This window comes from Phyllobates terribilis, unplaced genomic scaffold, assembly GCF_046119375.1.
Source record: "Phyllobates terribilis strain yellow unplaced genomic scaffold, ASM4611937v1 Scaffold_3__8_contigs__length_932513732, whole genome shotgun sequence".
NCBI classification, from domain to species: domain Eukaryota; kingdom Metazoa; phylum Chordata; class Amphibia; order Anura; family Dendrobatidae; genus Phyllobates; species Phyllobates terribilis.
The window spans coordinates 794806960-794823209 of record NW_027362763.1 but is presented as its reverse complement, the minus strand read 5'-3'; the positions used below and the strand labels follow the sequence as shown (position 1 = coordinate 794823209).

At 45.6% G+C, this 16250-nt stretch overlaps 1 protein-coding gene across 1 annotated transcript in view; it reads right to left on the bottom strand.

The window, feature by feature from the left end:
* PNPT1 (polyribonucleotide nucleotidyltransferase 1) overlaps positions 1 to 15511 on the bottom strand; it is a 105622-nt gene extending 90111 nt beyond the window's left edge. The window contains exons 1-7 of the mRNA XM_073673349.1: positions 15268 to 15511; positions 13185 to 13245; positions 12849 to 12923; positions 11649 to 11754; positions 10442 to 10491; positions 9737 to 9800; positions 3210 to 3257 (exon numbers count right to left, since the gene is read on the bottom strand). Of these exons, the coding sequence (XP_073529450.1) occupies positions 3210 to 3257; positions 9737 to 9800; positions 10442 to 10491; positions 11649 to 11754; positions 12849 to 12923; positions 13185 to 13245; positions 15268 to 15437 (574 nt within the window). The 5' untranslated portion in view covers positions 15438 to 15511. The remainder of the gene's footprint in view (positions 1 to 3209; positions 3258 to 9736; positions 9801 to 10441; positions 10492 to 11648; positions 11755 to 12848; positions 12924 to 13184; positions 13246 to 15267) is intronic.
* Positions 15512 to 16250: the final 739 nt, after the last annotated feature.

The window sequence follows — 16250 nt, the reverse complement described above, 5'->3', positions numbered from 1 at the left end:
AAAATAAAAACAACAAGCAAAAACTATACATGTTTGGTATCTGTGTACTTGTACTGACCTGGGTAATCATATTGCCAGGTCAGTTTTGCCATATAGTGAACATGATAAATAAAAAAACAAAAAACAAATTGTGTAATTGCACTTTTTTTTGCAATTTCAAAGCACTTGGAATTTTTTTCGCGTTTTCCAGTACATTATATGGTAAAATGAATTGTGTCAGTAAAAAGTACAACTTGTTCCACAAAAAACAAGCCCTCATATGGCCATATTGACAGGAAAAAAAACTATGACTCTTAGAAGAAGGTGAGGGAAAAACAAAACAAAAACATCAAGTAGTTGTAGGGGTTAAGCAGTCTTAACCTTGGAAAAGAAATCCCGGGGGCCCTTAAGAGAGTGAGGGCCCTGAGAAATTGCCCAGTTTGTTCTCCCTTCCCCCAACGCCGACCCTGCTTGTTAGCCCATCTCCTGTTCAGAGCCTCTACACGCCTGCAGTTAAGCGACCTTTGGTGATATCATTGTCACAGGACTGTGAAATGAAATATAATATAAAAATATATTATAATATATACACACACCTCATCATAAATAAGTACACCAATAGACTTCTCAGAAAACCTTTAGTTTGCTTTCAGAATCAACATTTTGTATGGATATCATATTACAAAATATTCCAACAAATGTGGCCGATTGATTGCAGGCAAGATTTGTTATTATGCACGCCCACAGAAATAATTGAACAGATTCATTCAAGACCATATTGCAAAATGAGAACACCCCAAAAAATGTCTTGGAAGCAAAGCTAAAAGTTTAGACTACAAAAGTCTAATTAAGAATTCAACCACAGGTAAGTCTAATTATTCATTACACAGGTGTCCAGCAGACAGCGGACTATAAAAGGGCATTGCTTAAAGAAAACCCCTTCCCATTTCAAGCTGTCAGTAATGGCACCACATGGAAGAGAAATGTCGCAAGACCTGAGAAAGAAAATGTATTCATACAAGAAAGGTGAAGGCTACAAGAAGATCAGCAAAGCTTTACTTATCAGTCAGAATACTGAAGCAAAAGGGATACAAAAATGTAAGAAAGATGGAACTGCAACCATCTCACAAAACTTCCATGGTCGGCCAGGACATCTAACAACTAAACAGGAGCGTCTTCTGATGAGAAGGGTTGAAGAAAAATCGACATGCAATGTCACTGCCATTGGCTAAAGTAGAAAGCCAAACCAGCGTCTGTTTCCCGTGACACTATGTGGCGTACACTTCACAAAAAAAAGGATGCATGGGTGTCGTCCATGTAAGAAGCCTCTCCTAAGGGCCTTGTATAAAACAAAGCCCGCCTACAATTTGTGAGGGCGCATGCTGAAAAATATGAAAGCTACTAGGACTTTATACTCTGGAGTGATGAGACCACACCAAGATTAATGTTTTTTGAACTGATGGCTTCAAAAAGGTATGGAGAGTACAAAAGGACAAGTGCATGGTGCCTACAGTGAAACATGGTGGTGGCAGTGTCCTTATGTGAGGCGGCATGAGTGTTGCTAGTGTCACGACTTCATAAATGTACTGATCTATATTGAAAGAGAAGATGCTCCCACCACTCTGTGCTCTTGGTAGACGTGCACTTTTCCAACATGAGAATATTCCAAAACACACATCTAACGTCACTGTTGCTTTTCTGAAGAAAAACTGGATGAACATGATTCTGTGGAAGAGTATGTCTCCTGATCTGAACCTAAATGAACACTAACAGAAATTCTGAAGAGACAAGTTTAGCATCACTCTCCATCCAGCATCCAGGCTCTACCAGAGGTCTTTCTTGAAGAGTGGAAAAAGATAGGTTGCAATATATTGCCAACTTGTTCATTCCATGCCTAGAAGGCTTGGTGCTGTCCTTCATGGAGGTCATACAAAATATTAGATGTAGCAGTTTTTGTTGTGGGGTTTACTCATTTTTGCATCAAATAATTTGAGTAAAAAAAAAGTTATACTATTAACCTTACTTTCATGTTATGGGTTAAAAAATGTGTTCTGAATGTCACAGACATCAGCTTATATTATTAGCTGTTAATCCTATGAGTATGACCAAACAGCAGATTGTTCGCAAATCTTGCAAAGTTCAGTGAACTCTACCAATGTTTTGCAGATAAATATCCTTTCTCTACGAACATCTCAATTTAAAATCTTAGAAAATCCCTTCATTTCTGACCATGTGAGGAGAAGCAGTAGTTGTTTATTCCCGGGCTCCCTGGGAGGTTTGTCTTTATGGCAGTATGCCACGACTGTCAGGGGTCAAGCAGTAAAACTATGGCAAATCCCTTCCAGCTGCTGTTGGCCACGACTCATGCTTGGTATGATTTTTGCCCAGATCACCAAAAATAACGTTTAAAATAACTTCCATTAAAATCTTGAAAGAATAATTATACTTTTTTCATAAATCAATCCTACAAGTGTCAGGACTCCTGTTGTCCTGAGGATTGACCACTAGCGGCTACTATTATTCATCTTGATAACTGTGCTGCATTTCCACTCCCTACCACTGGAGACTGCTGTTGTGTTCTGCAATCGCCTTTTAGTAAGATGGCAGATTCTGAACCCATGAAAGCCATCCTGCTTCCTGTTTGGACTTACTTAAAGCCACATGGATCTTCCATTATTGCTTGAGTATTGCGTCTAGCTATTGATCTAGTTCCAGTCTCCATCTCCTGAGGACTGTCTTACCCAGACTGTTTTCACTTCTCTCCGGATAGTTTCCCACTACTTATATTGCTACCTCCAAGGACTTCCACTACCGCCTACTGCTCCCCGCTACTGCTCCTCCGTCCACTGGATTCCAGCCTTGCTTCACCAGTATCGTAACATTAAGATAAGAAACTTACTAATATATCTTTTAAGAAAAATGAAAGCTTCTTTCCCCCACTTACCAGTGACTTATTCTCTGCTGCACCAATCAGTCACTCAAAAACTGCTCAAATATTACTACAGATCACTTCAGTGAGGAATCAAATTATACCTGCTGCCTACAGAAGTCTATGGAGAGGAGAGAACATGGGTGGGGGGGTTGGTGGAAGAGAATACATAAAGAAGAAGCTACTGTAGCGTCTAGTGCAGGATACAGGTTATAGCCAGGCCAGAAATAGTGATATTCCTCCGATGCACACCTGACAGCATACTCTGAAGTTACCTGAAAGTAGAGGGACATTCACTTACCTACTGGTCCATTCCAAGGAATATCTGACAATGCCAGAGCAGCGGAGGCTGCAAAGAAACATAAAAAGTAATGGAAACAAATCATAGAATTCAATTTATATACATGGCACACCATCTAAGGACTGAAGGAAGATTCTCCAGCTTGGGCTATACTTTTCAAACAGACGACGCTTGAAGTCTTCTTTTTAGACAGCCCTTTTTAGTTTCAAGTGACAATTTATCACGGTGTCAAATAACAAAAACCTGCCGACAGATTGCTTTTAATAGATAGGGGTCCTGAACAGAGAATCTCTTTACTAAAAGAGTTTTCCAGGGGAAAAAATATAACTATAGCAAAATGATGTCACAAATGATAAACAGAGGGTGAAATAAGTATTGAACACGTCACCAATTTTCTAAGTAAATATATTTCTAAAAGTGCTACTGACATGAAATTCTCACCAGATGTCAGTAACAACCCATCTAATCCACATAGGCAAAGAAATCAAACCAGAAATGTCGATAAATTATGAGTAATAATAATAAACAACACAGGAAAAAAGTATTGAACATGCTTAATGAAATGTAATTAATACTTTGTACAAAAGCCTTTGTTGGCGATAACAGCTTCAAGATGCCTCCAGTATGGAGAAACTAGTTGCAGGCATTGCTCAAGTGTGGTTTTGGCCCATTTTTCCACACAAACACTCTTTAAATCCTGAAGGTTCCGTGAGCTCCTTCTAAGAACTCTGAGCTCTAGTTCCTTCCATAATTTTCTATTGGATTTAGGTCAGATGATTGGCTGGGCCATTCTATCAGAGTCTTCACTTCACAGAGAACCTGTCATTATATTCATGCTGCCCGAACCATGAATCAGAGCCTGGCTGCGCAATTGCAACAGTGTACACCATTATTTCTGTGAAATACTGCAGCATTTCAGAGAAGTTTGAAAAGCCAGACTGGGACTATTGGGAAAGACCAGACTAGTCTGGTGTAGCCCCTGGCCAGTAGTTGATTCACAGGTCATTCCTATGTGTGTACATAGGGAAAAGATCCTAGTTACTTACCGGTAACAAGATTTTACAGAGCCCATGACAGCACCACCTGAGAGAGGGTATCCGCCCACAAAGGACAGGAACCTACTGAATAAAAAGGCGGTACCTCTCTTCCGTATCAGAGGGCCTCCGAAAAATAGGTTAGTACATAACTACCACCTAAACATTTCTTAATAAAACACCCTAAGAAGTGCACACCATAAGTGATAAAGGGGAGGGAATTAATAGGGTGCTGTCATGGGTTCTGTAAAATCCCGTTACCGGTAAGTAACTAGGATCTTTTCCTTTCTCCCATGACAGCATCACCTGAGAGATTTAGAGAGATCAGACACCAGAGGGAGGGATCACCGCTTGCAACACCTTCCTCCCAAAGGACAGATCAGTAGAAGAGGAAAGGTCAAGACGGTAATGCTTGTAAAATGTAGCAGGGGATGACCAATTTGCCGCCTTACATATGATGTCGATGGGCACATCCGCCTTCTCAGCCCAGGAAGCAGCTACAGCTCTAGTGGAGTGGGCCTTCAGGTTCTCTGGAACTGTCAGATTGCTAGAAGAGTACGCTAAGCCAATGGTGTCTCTGACCCACCTAGCTATGGTCCCCCTTGTAACCTTAAGCCCTTTCCTAGCCCCCTGAAATTAGATGAATAAGGTGTCACTTTTTCTCCAGGCCTTTGTCACCTCCAAATACTGGACTAATACCCTCTTAACATCTAAATTGTGAAGTTTTTGTTCCTCTGAATCTCTAGGGTCAGGATAGAAGGAAGGGAGAGTAATTACTTGTGTCCTATGGAATTTGGAGGCTACTTTTGGAAGATAGGCCGGGTCTGGTCTTAAGATTACTCTATCCATACACACCTGAGTGAACGGATGGTTAATTGACAGCGCGTGCAAATCACTAACCCTAAGAGCTGACGTTAGAGCTACCAGCATGGCTGTTTTTAAAGGTGAGAATTTTCTCTGAAACTTCCTCTAAGGGCTCAAATGGAGGCTTGGTTAGCGCTTCTAGAACCAGATTAAGGTCCCAAGGAGGCATCCTTGGAGTAGGAATAGGTCTAGATCTACTGCAAGCTTTAATGAATGTGATGATCCACCTATTCGCTGCCAAGTTGTAATTATATAGTGCCCCCAGAGCTGATACTTGTACCTTAAGGGTACTGGTGGCTAACCCCATGCTTAAGCCTTTCTGAAGGAATTCCAGGATGGCCCCAATAGGAACCCTCTCTTTGGCGTACTGACCCGAGGTAGACAGAAATTTAGCCCAGCTTCTGCCATACATCCTAGTCATCACCGGCTTCCTACTCGCCAGTAGAGTAGTAACTAGACCTGGAGAAAATCCCTCCTGTGTTAGTAGTGACCTTTCAAAATCCAGGCCGTCAAATGCAGGCCCGATCTTTTGGGATGGAAGACTGGGCCCTGCCTGAGGAGATCTGGGGTGTCCGGAAGAACCCATGGATCCGCTTGGGACATTCTCTTCATCCAAGTGAACCATAGTCTCTTGGGCCAAAACGGGGCGATCAATATAACCCTCGCCTGTTCTTCTCGGATCTTCCTCAGGATAGTTGGGATCAGCATTAGAGGGGGAAAGGCGTAGGCCAGGGTAAAGTCCCAAGGAATTTGCAGCGCGTCCACCACAAACGGCTTCTCCTTTGGATTCAGGGAGCAAAAGATTTTGGTTTTCTGACTGTGTTTGTTCGCAAACAGATCTATCTGAGGTTGTCCCCATCGGTCGACAATCTGCTGAAATACCGATGGATTAAATTCCCATTCTCCTTGTTTCAAGATGTGTCGACTTAGAAAGTCGGCTTTTACGTTCTCCTCTCCTCTTATATGCAGCGCCGAGAGCGTGAATAGATGACTCACGAAAAACGAAGGATCTGATCCGCTACTAACATCAGAGGAAGGGATCTGGTACCCCCCTGAAAGGGATATTCTTCCATCCAGGCGACCTCTGAGCCGTTTGTCTGCTGTCAGGATCTCCTTCTGAAGATGTCTGGAATGGAACTGAGCCCACTGAACTGCTGGGATAGAAGATGTCATCGTACCCAATAAAGACATTGCATTTCTAAAGGTCATGGATGGATTGCTGATTACGCGTGATATGAGGGAACTGATCTTCAGTTTCTTGTCCTCTGGCAGAAGACAAGTCTGGCTTTCCGAGTCCAAAATGAGACCCAGGAATGATTGAACCTTTTTTGGTTACAGTCTCGATTTTTCAAAATTTAACATCCAACCCAGGCCATTTAGACTGGCCATGACTTCCGCCAGAGCCAGTGCGCAGAGTTGTTTTGATCTGCCCACCACTAAAAAAATCGTCCAGGTAAGGGATGACTAGGATATCTTTCTCCCTTATATGCGCTGTAACTTCCAGGATAATCTTTGTGAAAACCCTTGGAGCCATGGAGATGCCAAAGGGAAGAGCTGCAAACTGAAAATGCCTTATGTGCTTGCCGAACCGTACAGCTACCCTCAGAAACTGTTGGTGTGCAGGAAAGATTGAGACGTGGTAGTAAGCGTCCTTCAAATCGAGGACGCACATATAACATTCTGGAAACAACATTTTTATGGCCGATTTTATTGATTCCATCTTGAATGGCCTGTAAATCAAATGGTCGTTCAGCTTCTTCAAGTTGACAATGGTTCTGAAGGAGCCATCCGGCTTCTTTATTAGGAAGACAGTTGAGTAAAACACTCTCCCTTGCTCGGGTACAGGTGTTTCTACTAGAACCCCCTTCACAACCAGAGTGAGTACTTCCTGTTGCAGGGCCATCTGCTCCCTTAGGCCTCTGGGGGCTGAAATCCTGACTGTGTTTCTGGGAATGTTTTTGAACTCCAACTTCAGCCCCCTCCTGATTATCCCTAAAATCCAAGCATTGGACGAGATTTTTTCCCAGGCGGGAAGGAAGTGGGACAACCTTCCTCCCACCTGGGGAGGTCCGTCACTTAGGGGCTTTCTTATTCTCGGACGATGGACCCCCGAACATGAAGCCTCTGTTATTCGACTTCCTGTCCCTCCAACCACTTTGGTCTCTAGGAAACTTGCTCCGATTTTATTTCTTCTTCCGAAAGGAGCTCTTATATCGGGGAACAGACACAGTAGGAAACCCATGTTTCTTGTGCGCGGCCTTATCCAGGATGTCATCTAAGGCCTTCCCGAAAAGAAAGTCCCCTTCGCAAGGGATTGAGCAGAGTTTAGATTTTGACTGCACAACCCCTGGCCAGCTCTTGAGCCATAATGCCCTACACGGGCTGTATTAGAAAGATTTGCTAACCTGGCAGCCAGCCTAACTGAATCTGCCGATGCATCTGCAAGGAAAGCAGCCGCCCCCTGCAAAAGAGGAAGACCCGACAGAATTTTCTCTCTAGAGACATTCCCTTTGATCTGGTCCTCTAACTGTTGAAGCCAGATCATCATAGACCTGGCGGTGCAGGTGGCAGCCACTGCCAGTTTCAGAGCCCCTGCTAAGGACTCCCAGGCCTGTTTTAGAAAAGACTCCGCCTTTTTATCAAGCGGATCTTTTAGGGTCCCCAAATCCTCAAAGGGCAGTGTGGATCTTTGAGGACTTCGCGATGGCCACATAAATTTTAGGGGTTTTGTCCCAATTAGCTGCATCCTCCTCTTCAAAAGGGTATCTCCGCTTAGAAGAAGAAGGCAGCTGGCCTTTCCTCTCTTTTTTTCCATTCCCTATCTAGAAGAGTCTTGATCCTCTCGTTAACTGGGAATGTGCGTCTCCTCTTCTGATCTAAGCCACCGAACATGACGTCCTGAACTGTTCATGACGTCCTGAACTGTTCAGGGAGCTTTGGCATCGGCAATACCCATAGTCACTATAATAGCCTTGACCAATCTTTCAGTATTGTCCACCGAAAAACAAGGCCTACCCCCTCCATCATCATCCGAAGACTCTGATGAAGACGACGAAGAGAGGTCAGAGGGGGAAAGATATTCCCTCGTGAAACGGGACTCTACTGATCCCTCTGAGTCCGAAGAAACCCGTTTCTGCTTCCTCCTCTTACGAGAGGTCAAGTTCTTTAAGGAATCCCTGACCTCCGTCTGGATTAAGGTTTTTAAATCCATAGAAAAACTAGGGGACTCCTCTGCTATAGTTTTCTGGATGCAACCAGAGCAAAGGATCTTAGCGTAGGAGCTAGGAAGGCTAACTTTACATAATGCAAACTCTTTATTGTTATTCTTGGAACTACTCTTTTTTGGTTCCGGAGGTGGTGGTTACCGTTCACATGACCGCTCCCATCTGGCAGAGGTGGATTCACGAGATTTCTTCTAACCGGTTCTGCAGGCACTCGTACGACCCCCACTGCTGTGGCTCTGATGATGGGAAGACTCCCGCTGCTCCGGTTGTCTCACATTTTGCTTGAGCTGTTTACGCTGCTTAGGCGCTTGTGGCTACTGCTGTTCCTCCTGCGGCGGTGACAGCTGCAGCCCAGGTGACTGCGGCTCCTCACTCATGATGACGGGGATGCAGACACAGCCGCTGCATGACTGCTTCCCATCCTTTTAAAACATAAGGGGGCTCCACCCCTTCTGGCAGCAGTGTGCTTTCTCTTTTAATCATATATATATATATATCACATATATATTTTTTACATTTTTCACTAAAATAAATACATTCTTTTTTTTTTCTCCACATGTCAGCTGGCGTGCTACGCCGCAGGATCCCTCCTGCGCATGCGCAGACCCAGCGGCTCCCGGCGCGCTTGCAAACGGGGATGTCCCTGGAAATCGCACCCCGCGCTTCCGGGGCTCTCATGCTAGGGCGCAACGCGACCCTGCACGTGCGGAACCCGGAAGGCCTGCCGGCGCGCCCAGCCACGGCCACCGTGCGTGCGCAGACCCGGCCGCAGGACCCAGCGTACGCGGGAGAGGACCCCGGAAGGCGCCCCCCCCGCACGCAGACCAAGGTGGCAGCAAGATGGGGCTGGGAACAGAGGACCCATCTGCTGCTTCTTCACGGCCTCCAGGCTGCATCGATCCTGGGATCCAACTCCAGATCCCATGAACAGGTAGGCGAGGCACCACCTAGAGAGGCTCCCATCAAGGACAGGAACCAAAACTGATGCGGAAGAGAGGTACCGCCTTTTTATTCAGTAGGTTCCTGTCCTTGGTGGGCGGATACCCTCGCTCAGGTGGTGCTGTCATGGGAGAAAGGAAAATCCTGTGAATCTATTGGAGCGTGGAGAATAATCTATGGTTTCGGACGGCTCTTCCCACTATGATTCCTCTGAAACACCGCATAATAAAACTAACCTGGCTACAATGGCGCAGCCAGGCTCTGCTTCTTGCCGTCCATGGTTCAGGCAGCATCAATCTAATAACAGGTTCCCTATAATGATAAATAATAGGGAGGGGAATCACAGTCCCTACCAATCAGTAGGTCATCGTAGCTGCTTGTGAATTCCTGAAATTCACTAATTTAAGAAAACCAATTAAGTGCATTAGAGGACAAAGACTGAGAAACATTGCTGTATAGTAAGTACCTCCATTTATTGCCAAGACGTCAGGTTCATTGACACCATCCACTGCTAATAAGTTACACAGGATCTATAGTTGGAAAATAAACATTAGTTAACATTCACAGCTATGGATACACCAAACCTTGTTATTTGATTATATGTGGCTGTTTGTAGTAAGCAGGGCTGTGGAGTCGGTAAGCCAAACCTCCGACTCCTCAATTTCCATGCCACCGACTCCAACTCCGACTCCCTCATACATGGCTCATGTTTAAGTGATAAATTTACTGTAGCACAGATTCATCTCAGCTAAAAGTCTAGACCCTTAGATCAGGAATAGGACATTTCATAACTTTCCCAAATTCTCATGAAAAAATATTCCCCACAAACTGCGTTGAACTACTGTACCCAATTTATTATATATTTTAGGAGTCGGTCCATTCTATACTGACTCCAAAGCCCTGGTCGTAATCCCCCCCCCCAGAGAGAGCACCACTATTGTCCACAGGTGATGTCCGATATTGCAGATCAAACTCATTACGGTGAATAGGGCAGCAGTGCAATACCAGCTTGACAAAAAACAAAAAAAAAAACACCTTTTTTTTTTCTAATCCCCAATATCCGAAACTGCACCCTTCTTCTGTGGAGGCGAGTAGTGCTGACGACGTTATGACCCCACATACGTGCAGAGACGCGATGATGAAGTGAACGGACCCTTTGGATAACACTCACCTGTGTATCATAAAAATAACCAGTGGGAAACAGAGGCCGAATTGAACGATCTAAGAACAGAAAATATTTTAGATTAATGTTTATAAATTGCTACCAAAAAATTAATAAAATACACAATGACTTCTGTCAAATGAGAAACCGCAACAAGGCTATGCATGAAATGCCTGTGTGCGGCTGTAACACAAGATGCCCAAACAATTGGTGACATTTGCTGCAGATTTCAAGAGCCACAGTCTTCGTCCACTGTGTGTGCACATAGCCTCAAAATACTATTGCCTGACTGAAGGAATAGCTTCATTTTCCCCGCACGTGACAATGTTGTTTAGGAGGATAGGTCACCTCCCCTAACATGTCTGCGTCAGTAAACAATTGCCTTCCTTATTAATTCACAATTTTGGAGCATGGTCTTCCAGCTCTATGATGTGCCGCTCCTGTTATTCTTTCTAGGAATGTATAAATAAACTGACAACTGGGTGTCACCATTCACCATGTTGCAGCGGTGTGTCCATAGATATACAGCACTGGCTGGACATAATCAGACTTTACCCTGCACTCCCCAACAGATAACATCCAGTTTTCAATTTATTATACACTTCCAAGAGGAATAACAGAGGAAAATCACTATGCAAACCTAAAGGAAAAACTGCTTCAGAATTGCGATATAGGGGAATGTAAATGTTTACTAGAACAGAAATGTCAGGAGAAATGACAGGTCCGTTTTCACAAAAACCGCTAACAGCTTATGTAAAGAGTCATCGTAGTTATCATTTTTATTTAATAAATCAATAGAACACATGAAAATAAGAAGCTTTGTAATATATCTTATAGGAGAAATCTGCTTTCTTCTCCCCCAGGACTGATCAGTCATTGTCAATATTCTCAATTCACAGGTGAAATCTGTATTCTGTGAAGACAGCCTATTACTAAGATAGAATATCATCCACAGCATCTGCCATCTCCTATGTAGATGGGAGGAGGAGAAGGAGGTAGATGCACAGCTACTCCTCGTCCTCCTTCTGTCTACATAGAATCTCATGCGCAGCAGCTGCCACCTCCTATCTCAGTAATGTAACATTCTGTCTTCACTAAATACAGATTTTTCCTGTAAATTGAGAATTTTGACAATGACTGATCAGTTCTGGGGGAGAAAGAAGCAGATTTCTCTTATAAGATATTACAATGAAATTGGCGGTTACGCTTTAAGTACCTATAACTCTGCTGGTAAGAATTTCATGTGGAGTGGAACCCAGTTCTCTTCTTAGATGATTTGTAGGTATTCTTCCTGCAGCAGCAGCTTTTTGTCTATAGTCAACCTATAAAAGGGAAGATAAAAATGTTAAAGGGTTATTTCCAAAATCAGAAGTTGTTCCCTATCCATAGGATAGGGAATATTTTGCGGATCACTGGGGATCCTTAATCTTGAATGGAGCGAAGGACGATATGCTCAACTTCTGCTATATTCATAGTCTATGGGACTGCAGAAAAAAAACTGAGCACTGTCCTTGGTCATTTCTAGCAGTCCCACTGATAATGAACGGAGCAGAGGTCAAGCATGCATATCTCTATTCCATCTCAGGCCTGCTGGCGGCCCCAGTAGTGGTGACACTGACACAAAGGGGCCCCTGTGCAGGGACAATATATGGGACCTTTGTAGTATAACAGTGCTGTCTACAACAGAAGCTGCTCGCTGCTTTGGGAGGTAGAAGTGAGCCCCCTTACCTCGTGGGTCCCTGTGCAGTTACACCAATGTTATGCCTACCCCAGGATAATATATATAATATATATATATATATATATATATATATATATATATATATATATATATATATATATATATATATATATATATATATATATATATATATATAGTACAGACATTGCATTGCAGTAGCTGAGCTATCCATGGTTACAACCACCAAGAGCTGTCTGTCACTATCGGGGTGGTCATAACAGTGAATACCTCAGCTACTGCAATGCCCTGTACATGGGATAAGCGACGTGGCCAATCAGAAGAACTATACATCATTACTAACTGGAGGTATTTGCTCATATTATTATTAATACACCTAGTACATATTAGGATACGATCTTGGGAGATGGGAATACCCCTTTAACTCTGGACAAATCGTTTTTATAACATGGTCTTGGTTGACCAGCGAACAAACTAACTGCAATTAGGCAAATACTGGGGATTAGTCTAAAGCAGTGTTCCCCAACTCCGGTCCTCAGGAGCCACCAATACTAAGGAAATCCCAAAAACATGACCAGTTGGTGGCTCCTGAGGACAGGAGTTGGGCAACACTGGCTTAAAGGAAAGGGGGTGTCCATTGCAGACACAACACAATTCATGCAGATAATTTTAGAAGCTGCTTAAGTTCCAGTAGTGACATGTCTTCTACACACTTACCACTAGCGGCATGAACTGAGAAGGGGAAGGCTTTGTCTTACTCACGGCCGTTACCATTACAGAAGTATCACCTAGCTGGAAAAAAAAAATTACATTGCACCCAATATCATTAGATATAAAGCCATCTATGAAGATAAAAAAATTGGATTTTTGCTCTGAGTGAACTTTGTCATCCTGATCTTACTGCAGTCCTATGCATATGTCATATATTCTGTACATTTTTGTCTGTGAAATGGCCACAGTGTGAACGTGCTCTTACACTTTGCACGTACACCAGAATATAGTCCGGCTCATTTCTTTGGTTTTGTATATGTAGATTCCATAGATTGTACTTACCTGTACTACAGCGCATCCATCTGCAAAACGGGCTAACTTCCCGGACGCGATTTCTAATTTTCTGCAGGCAGAAAAGAAAAAAAAATAGCAAAGATAGGCTTGAAATGTTTTTTTCAGTGACTTGAAAAACAAACACATAAAAATAGCAAAACATGAAGCCTTAAAATTATCTTCTAAAGAGAAAAGAAAACAAGACTTTACCATGGTTGCAGGCAGAAAAGACCGTCAGTGACCTTCACTTCAGGGGCAGGGCTAGTCCTTGCTCTACTGAGCATGCGCTGGTTGTCAATTCCAATGTATGCTCAGTAGGATCTTATCACCGTGCAATATTCTTTTTAATACACAGTGACAGTGCGCTCTCTCGCCGGCTCTGATGAGAAGTGATGAACAGGCAAGAGAATGCACTGTCAGTGTGTATTGTAAGGAGAGAACGCGATAATGGGACTCTTTAATTAAAGTGTATCACAACAAAATATTATTAGATGACATGAAATAGATATTTAGGATTAAAATAAATGTTAGTTTTGGACCACCTTTTTAATTGGATATTACCAATGTCCTTGGTAAAGGCATTTTTCTGTAATCACAACTTATCGTCCATCCACAGGAATCAGGATGTCTGATCTCTGGTGATCCAACGATTGGGATGCTGAGCGGAGGTACCCAGGTGTGAACAGTGCATTACTGCACTGGAGGAATCAGAATCTCAAAGGGGGACTCCAGGACCTGTGCCATCATGACTGGTGGATTTCAAGTGGCAAGATTCTAGAAAGCACAGTGCTCATCCTATTCATCCTCAGGATAAGTGATATGCTGCGATTAAGGAAAACCCCTGTGATTACACAACACTGTCCAATCAGGACTGACACCTCAATAACAAGTAAGAATTCTTCCACCCAGCTGTCAATGTCATTTCCAGGAGGAATACCAGAGGGACACATGTATAAAGCAGTCCTGTCAGGAGAGGAGACAAATCCACAAATGGTGTCACAGTCTGATTCCCAAACCCCACAATCCCCTATCACACTGCATTACTATACCAGCAGTTACTGCTCTGCCCCTTCTGCTCACTGCAGAGCCCCAGTGACAACATGCAGAGCCCCAGCTGTCACCATATAGTCAGTGCTCTGCCCCCTCTGCTGACTGCAGAGCCCCAGTGACAAAATGCAGAGCCCAGGCTGTCACCATATAGTCAGTGCTCTGCCCCCTCTGCTGACTGCAGAGCCCCAGTGACTACACGCAGAGCCCAGGCTGTCACCATATAGTGAGTGCTCTGCCCCCTCTGCTGACTGCAGAGCCCCAGTGACAACATGCAGAGCCCAGGCTGTCACCATATAGTCAGTGCTCTGCCCCCTCTGCTGACTGCAGAGCCCCAGTGACAACATGCAGAGCCCAGGCTGTCACCATATAGTCAGTGCTCTGCCCCCTCTGCTGACTGCAGAGCCCCAGTGACTGCATGCAGAGCCCAGGCTGTCACCATATAGTCAGTGCTCTGCCCCCTCTGCTGACTGCAGAGCCCCAGTGACTACACGCAGAGCCCCAGCTGTCACCATATAGTCAGTGCTCTGCCCCCTCTGCTGACTGCAGAGCCCCAGTGACTACACGCAGAGCCCAGGCTGTCACCATATAGTCAGTGCTCTGTTCCCTCTGCTGACTGCAGAGCCCCAGTGACAACACGCAGAGCCCCAGCTGTCACCATATAGTGAGTGCTCTGCCCCTTCTGCTGACTGCAGAGCCCCAGTGACAACATGCAGAGCCCAGGCTGTCACCATATAGTCAGTCCTCTGCCCCCTCTGCTGACTGCAGAGCCCCAGTGACTACACGCAGAGCCCAGGCTGTCACCATATAGTCAGTGCTCTGCCCCCTCTGCTGACTGCAGAGCCCCAGTGACAACATGCAGAGCCCAGGCTGTCACCATATAGTCAGTGCTCTGTTCCCTCTGCTCACTGCAGAGCCCCAGTGACTACACGCAGAGCCCAGGCTGTCACCATATAGTCAGTGCTCTGCCCCCTCTGCTGACTGCAGAGCCCCAGTGACCGCACGCAGAGCCCCAGGCGGTCACGTGTCCCAGCTCCAGCATTACCTGCCCCCCAGCTCCACACACACAGAGCGGCTCGCTGCCCTCACTCCTCCGTAAAAATGTGACCGTGACCAGGACAGGACACAGCGCCGGCTCCGGCCCCCAGCAGCGCTCCATGCTCTACACAGCACCCCGCTCATCACTTCAAACCGGCATGTCAAGGAGGCGGCCATGACAGCTCTCCGCCACCTCCCAACAACCTATGCGCTCATTGGCTGGCGCTCTCGGCTACGTCACTTCGACCTCTGCGAAACAATCTGGTTTCGATTCTCAGGGTCTTGGGAGGAGCAAATAGAGGTCAAGCTGGTGCGATGGGTGACGTCATTCACTGCTGTGTGTGCACTGCAGTGTCTGGACGCCAGAGGGCGCAATGAATATAAAGCAATGGTGGTCTATGCATTCATTATACTATCATGTCACAGAATAAGGTGGCCGCTGGGCAAGACTGGTGCAAAGGTGCAGCAAGTCACTGGGCGTGAGGCGGAGGGCGCAGCAAGTCACTGGGCGTGAGGTGGTGGGTGCAGCAAGTCACTGGGCATGAGGCGGAGGGCGCAGCAAGTCACTGGGCGTGAGGCGGAGGGCGCAGCAAGTCACTGGGCGTGAGGCGGAGGGCGCAGCAAGTCACTGGGCATGAGGCGAAGGGTGCAGCAAGTCACTGGGCGTGAGGCGGAGGGCGCAGCAAGTCACAGGGCGTGAGGCGGAGGGCGCAGCAAGTCACTGGGCGTGAGGTGTTGGGTGCAGCAAGTCACTGGGCGTGAGGCGGAGGGTGCAGCAAGTCACTGGGCGTGAGGCGGAGGGCGCAGCAAGTCACTGGGCGTGAGGCGGAGGGCGCAGCAAGTCACTGGGCATGAGGCGAAGGGTGCAGCAAGTCACTGGGCGTGAGGCGGAGGGCGCAGCAAGTCACAGGGCGTGAGGCGGAGGGCGCAGCAAGTCACTGGGCGTGAGGTGTTGGGTGCAGCAAGTCACTGGGCGTGAGGCGGAGGGTG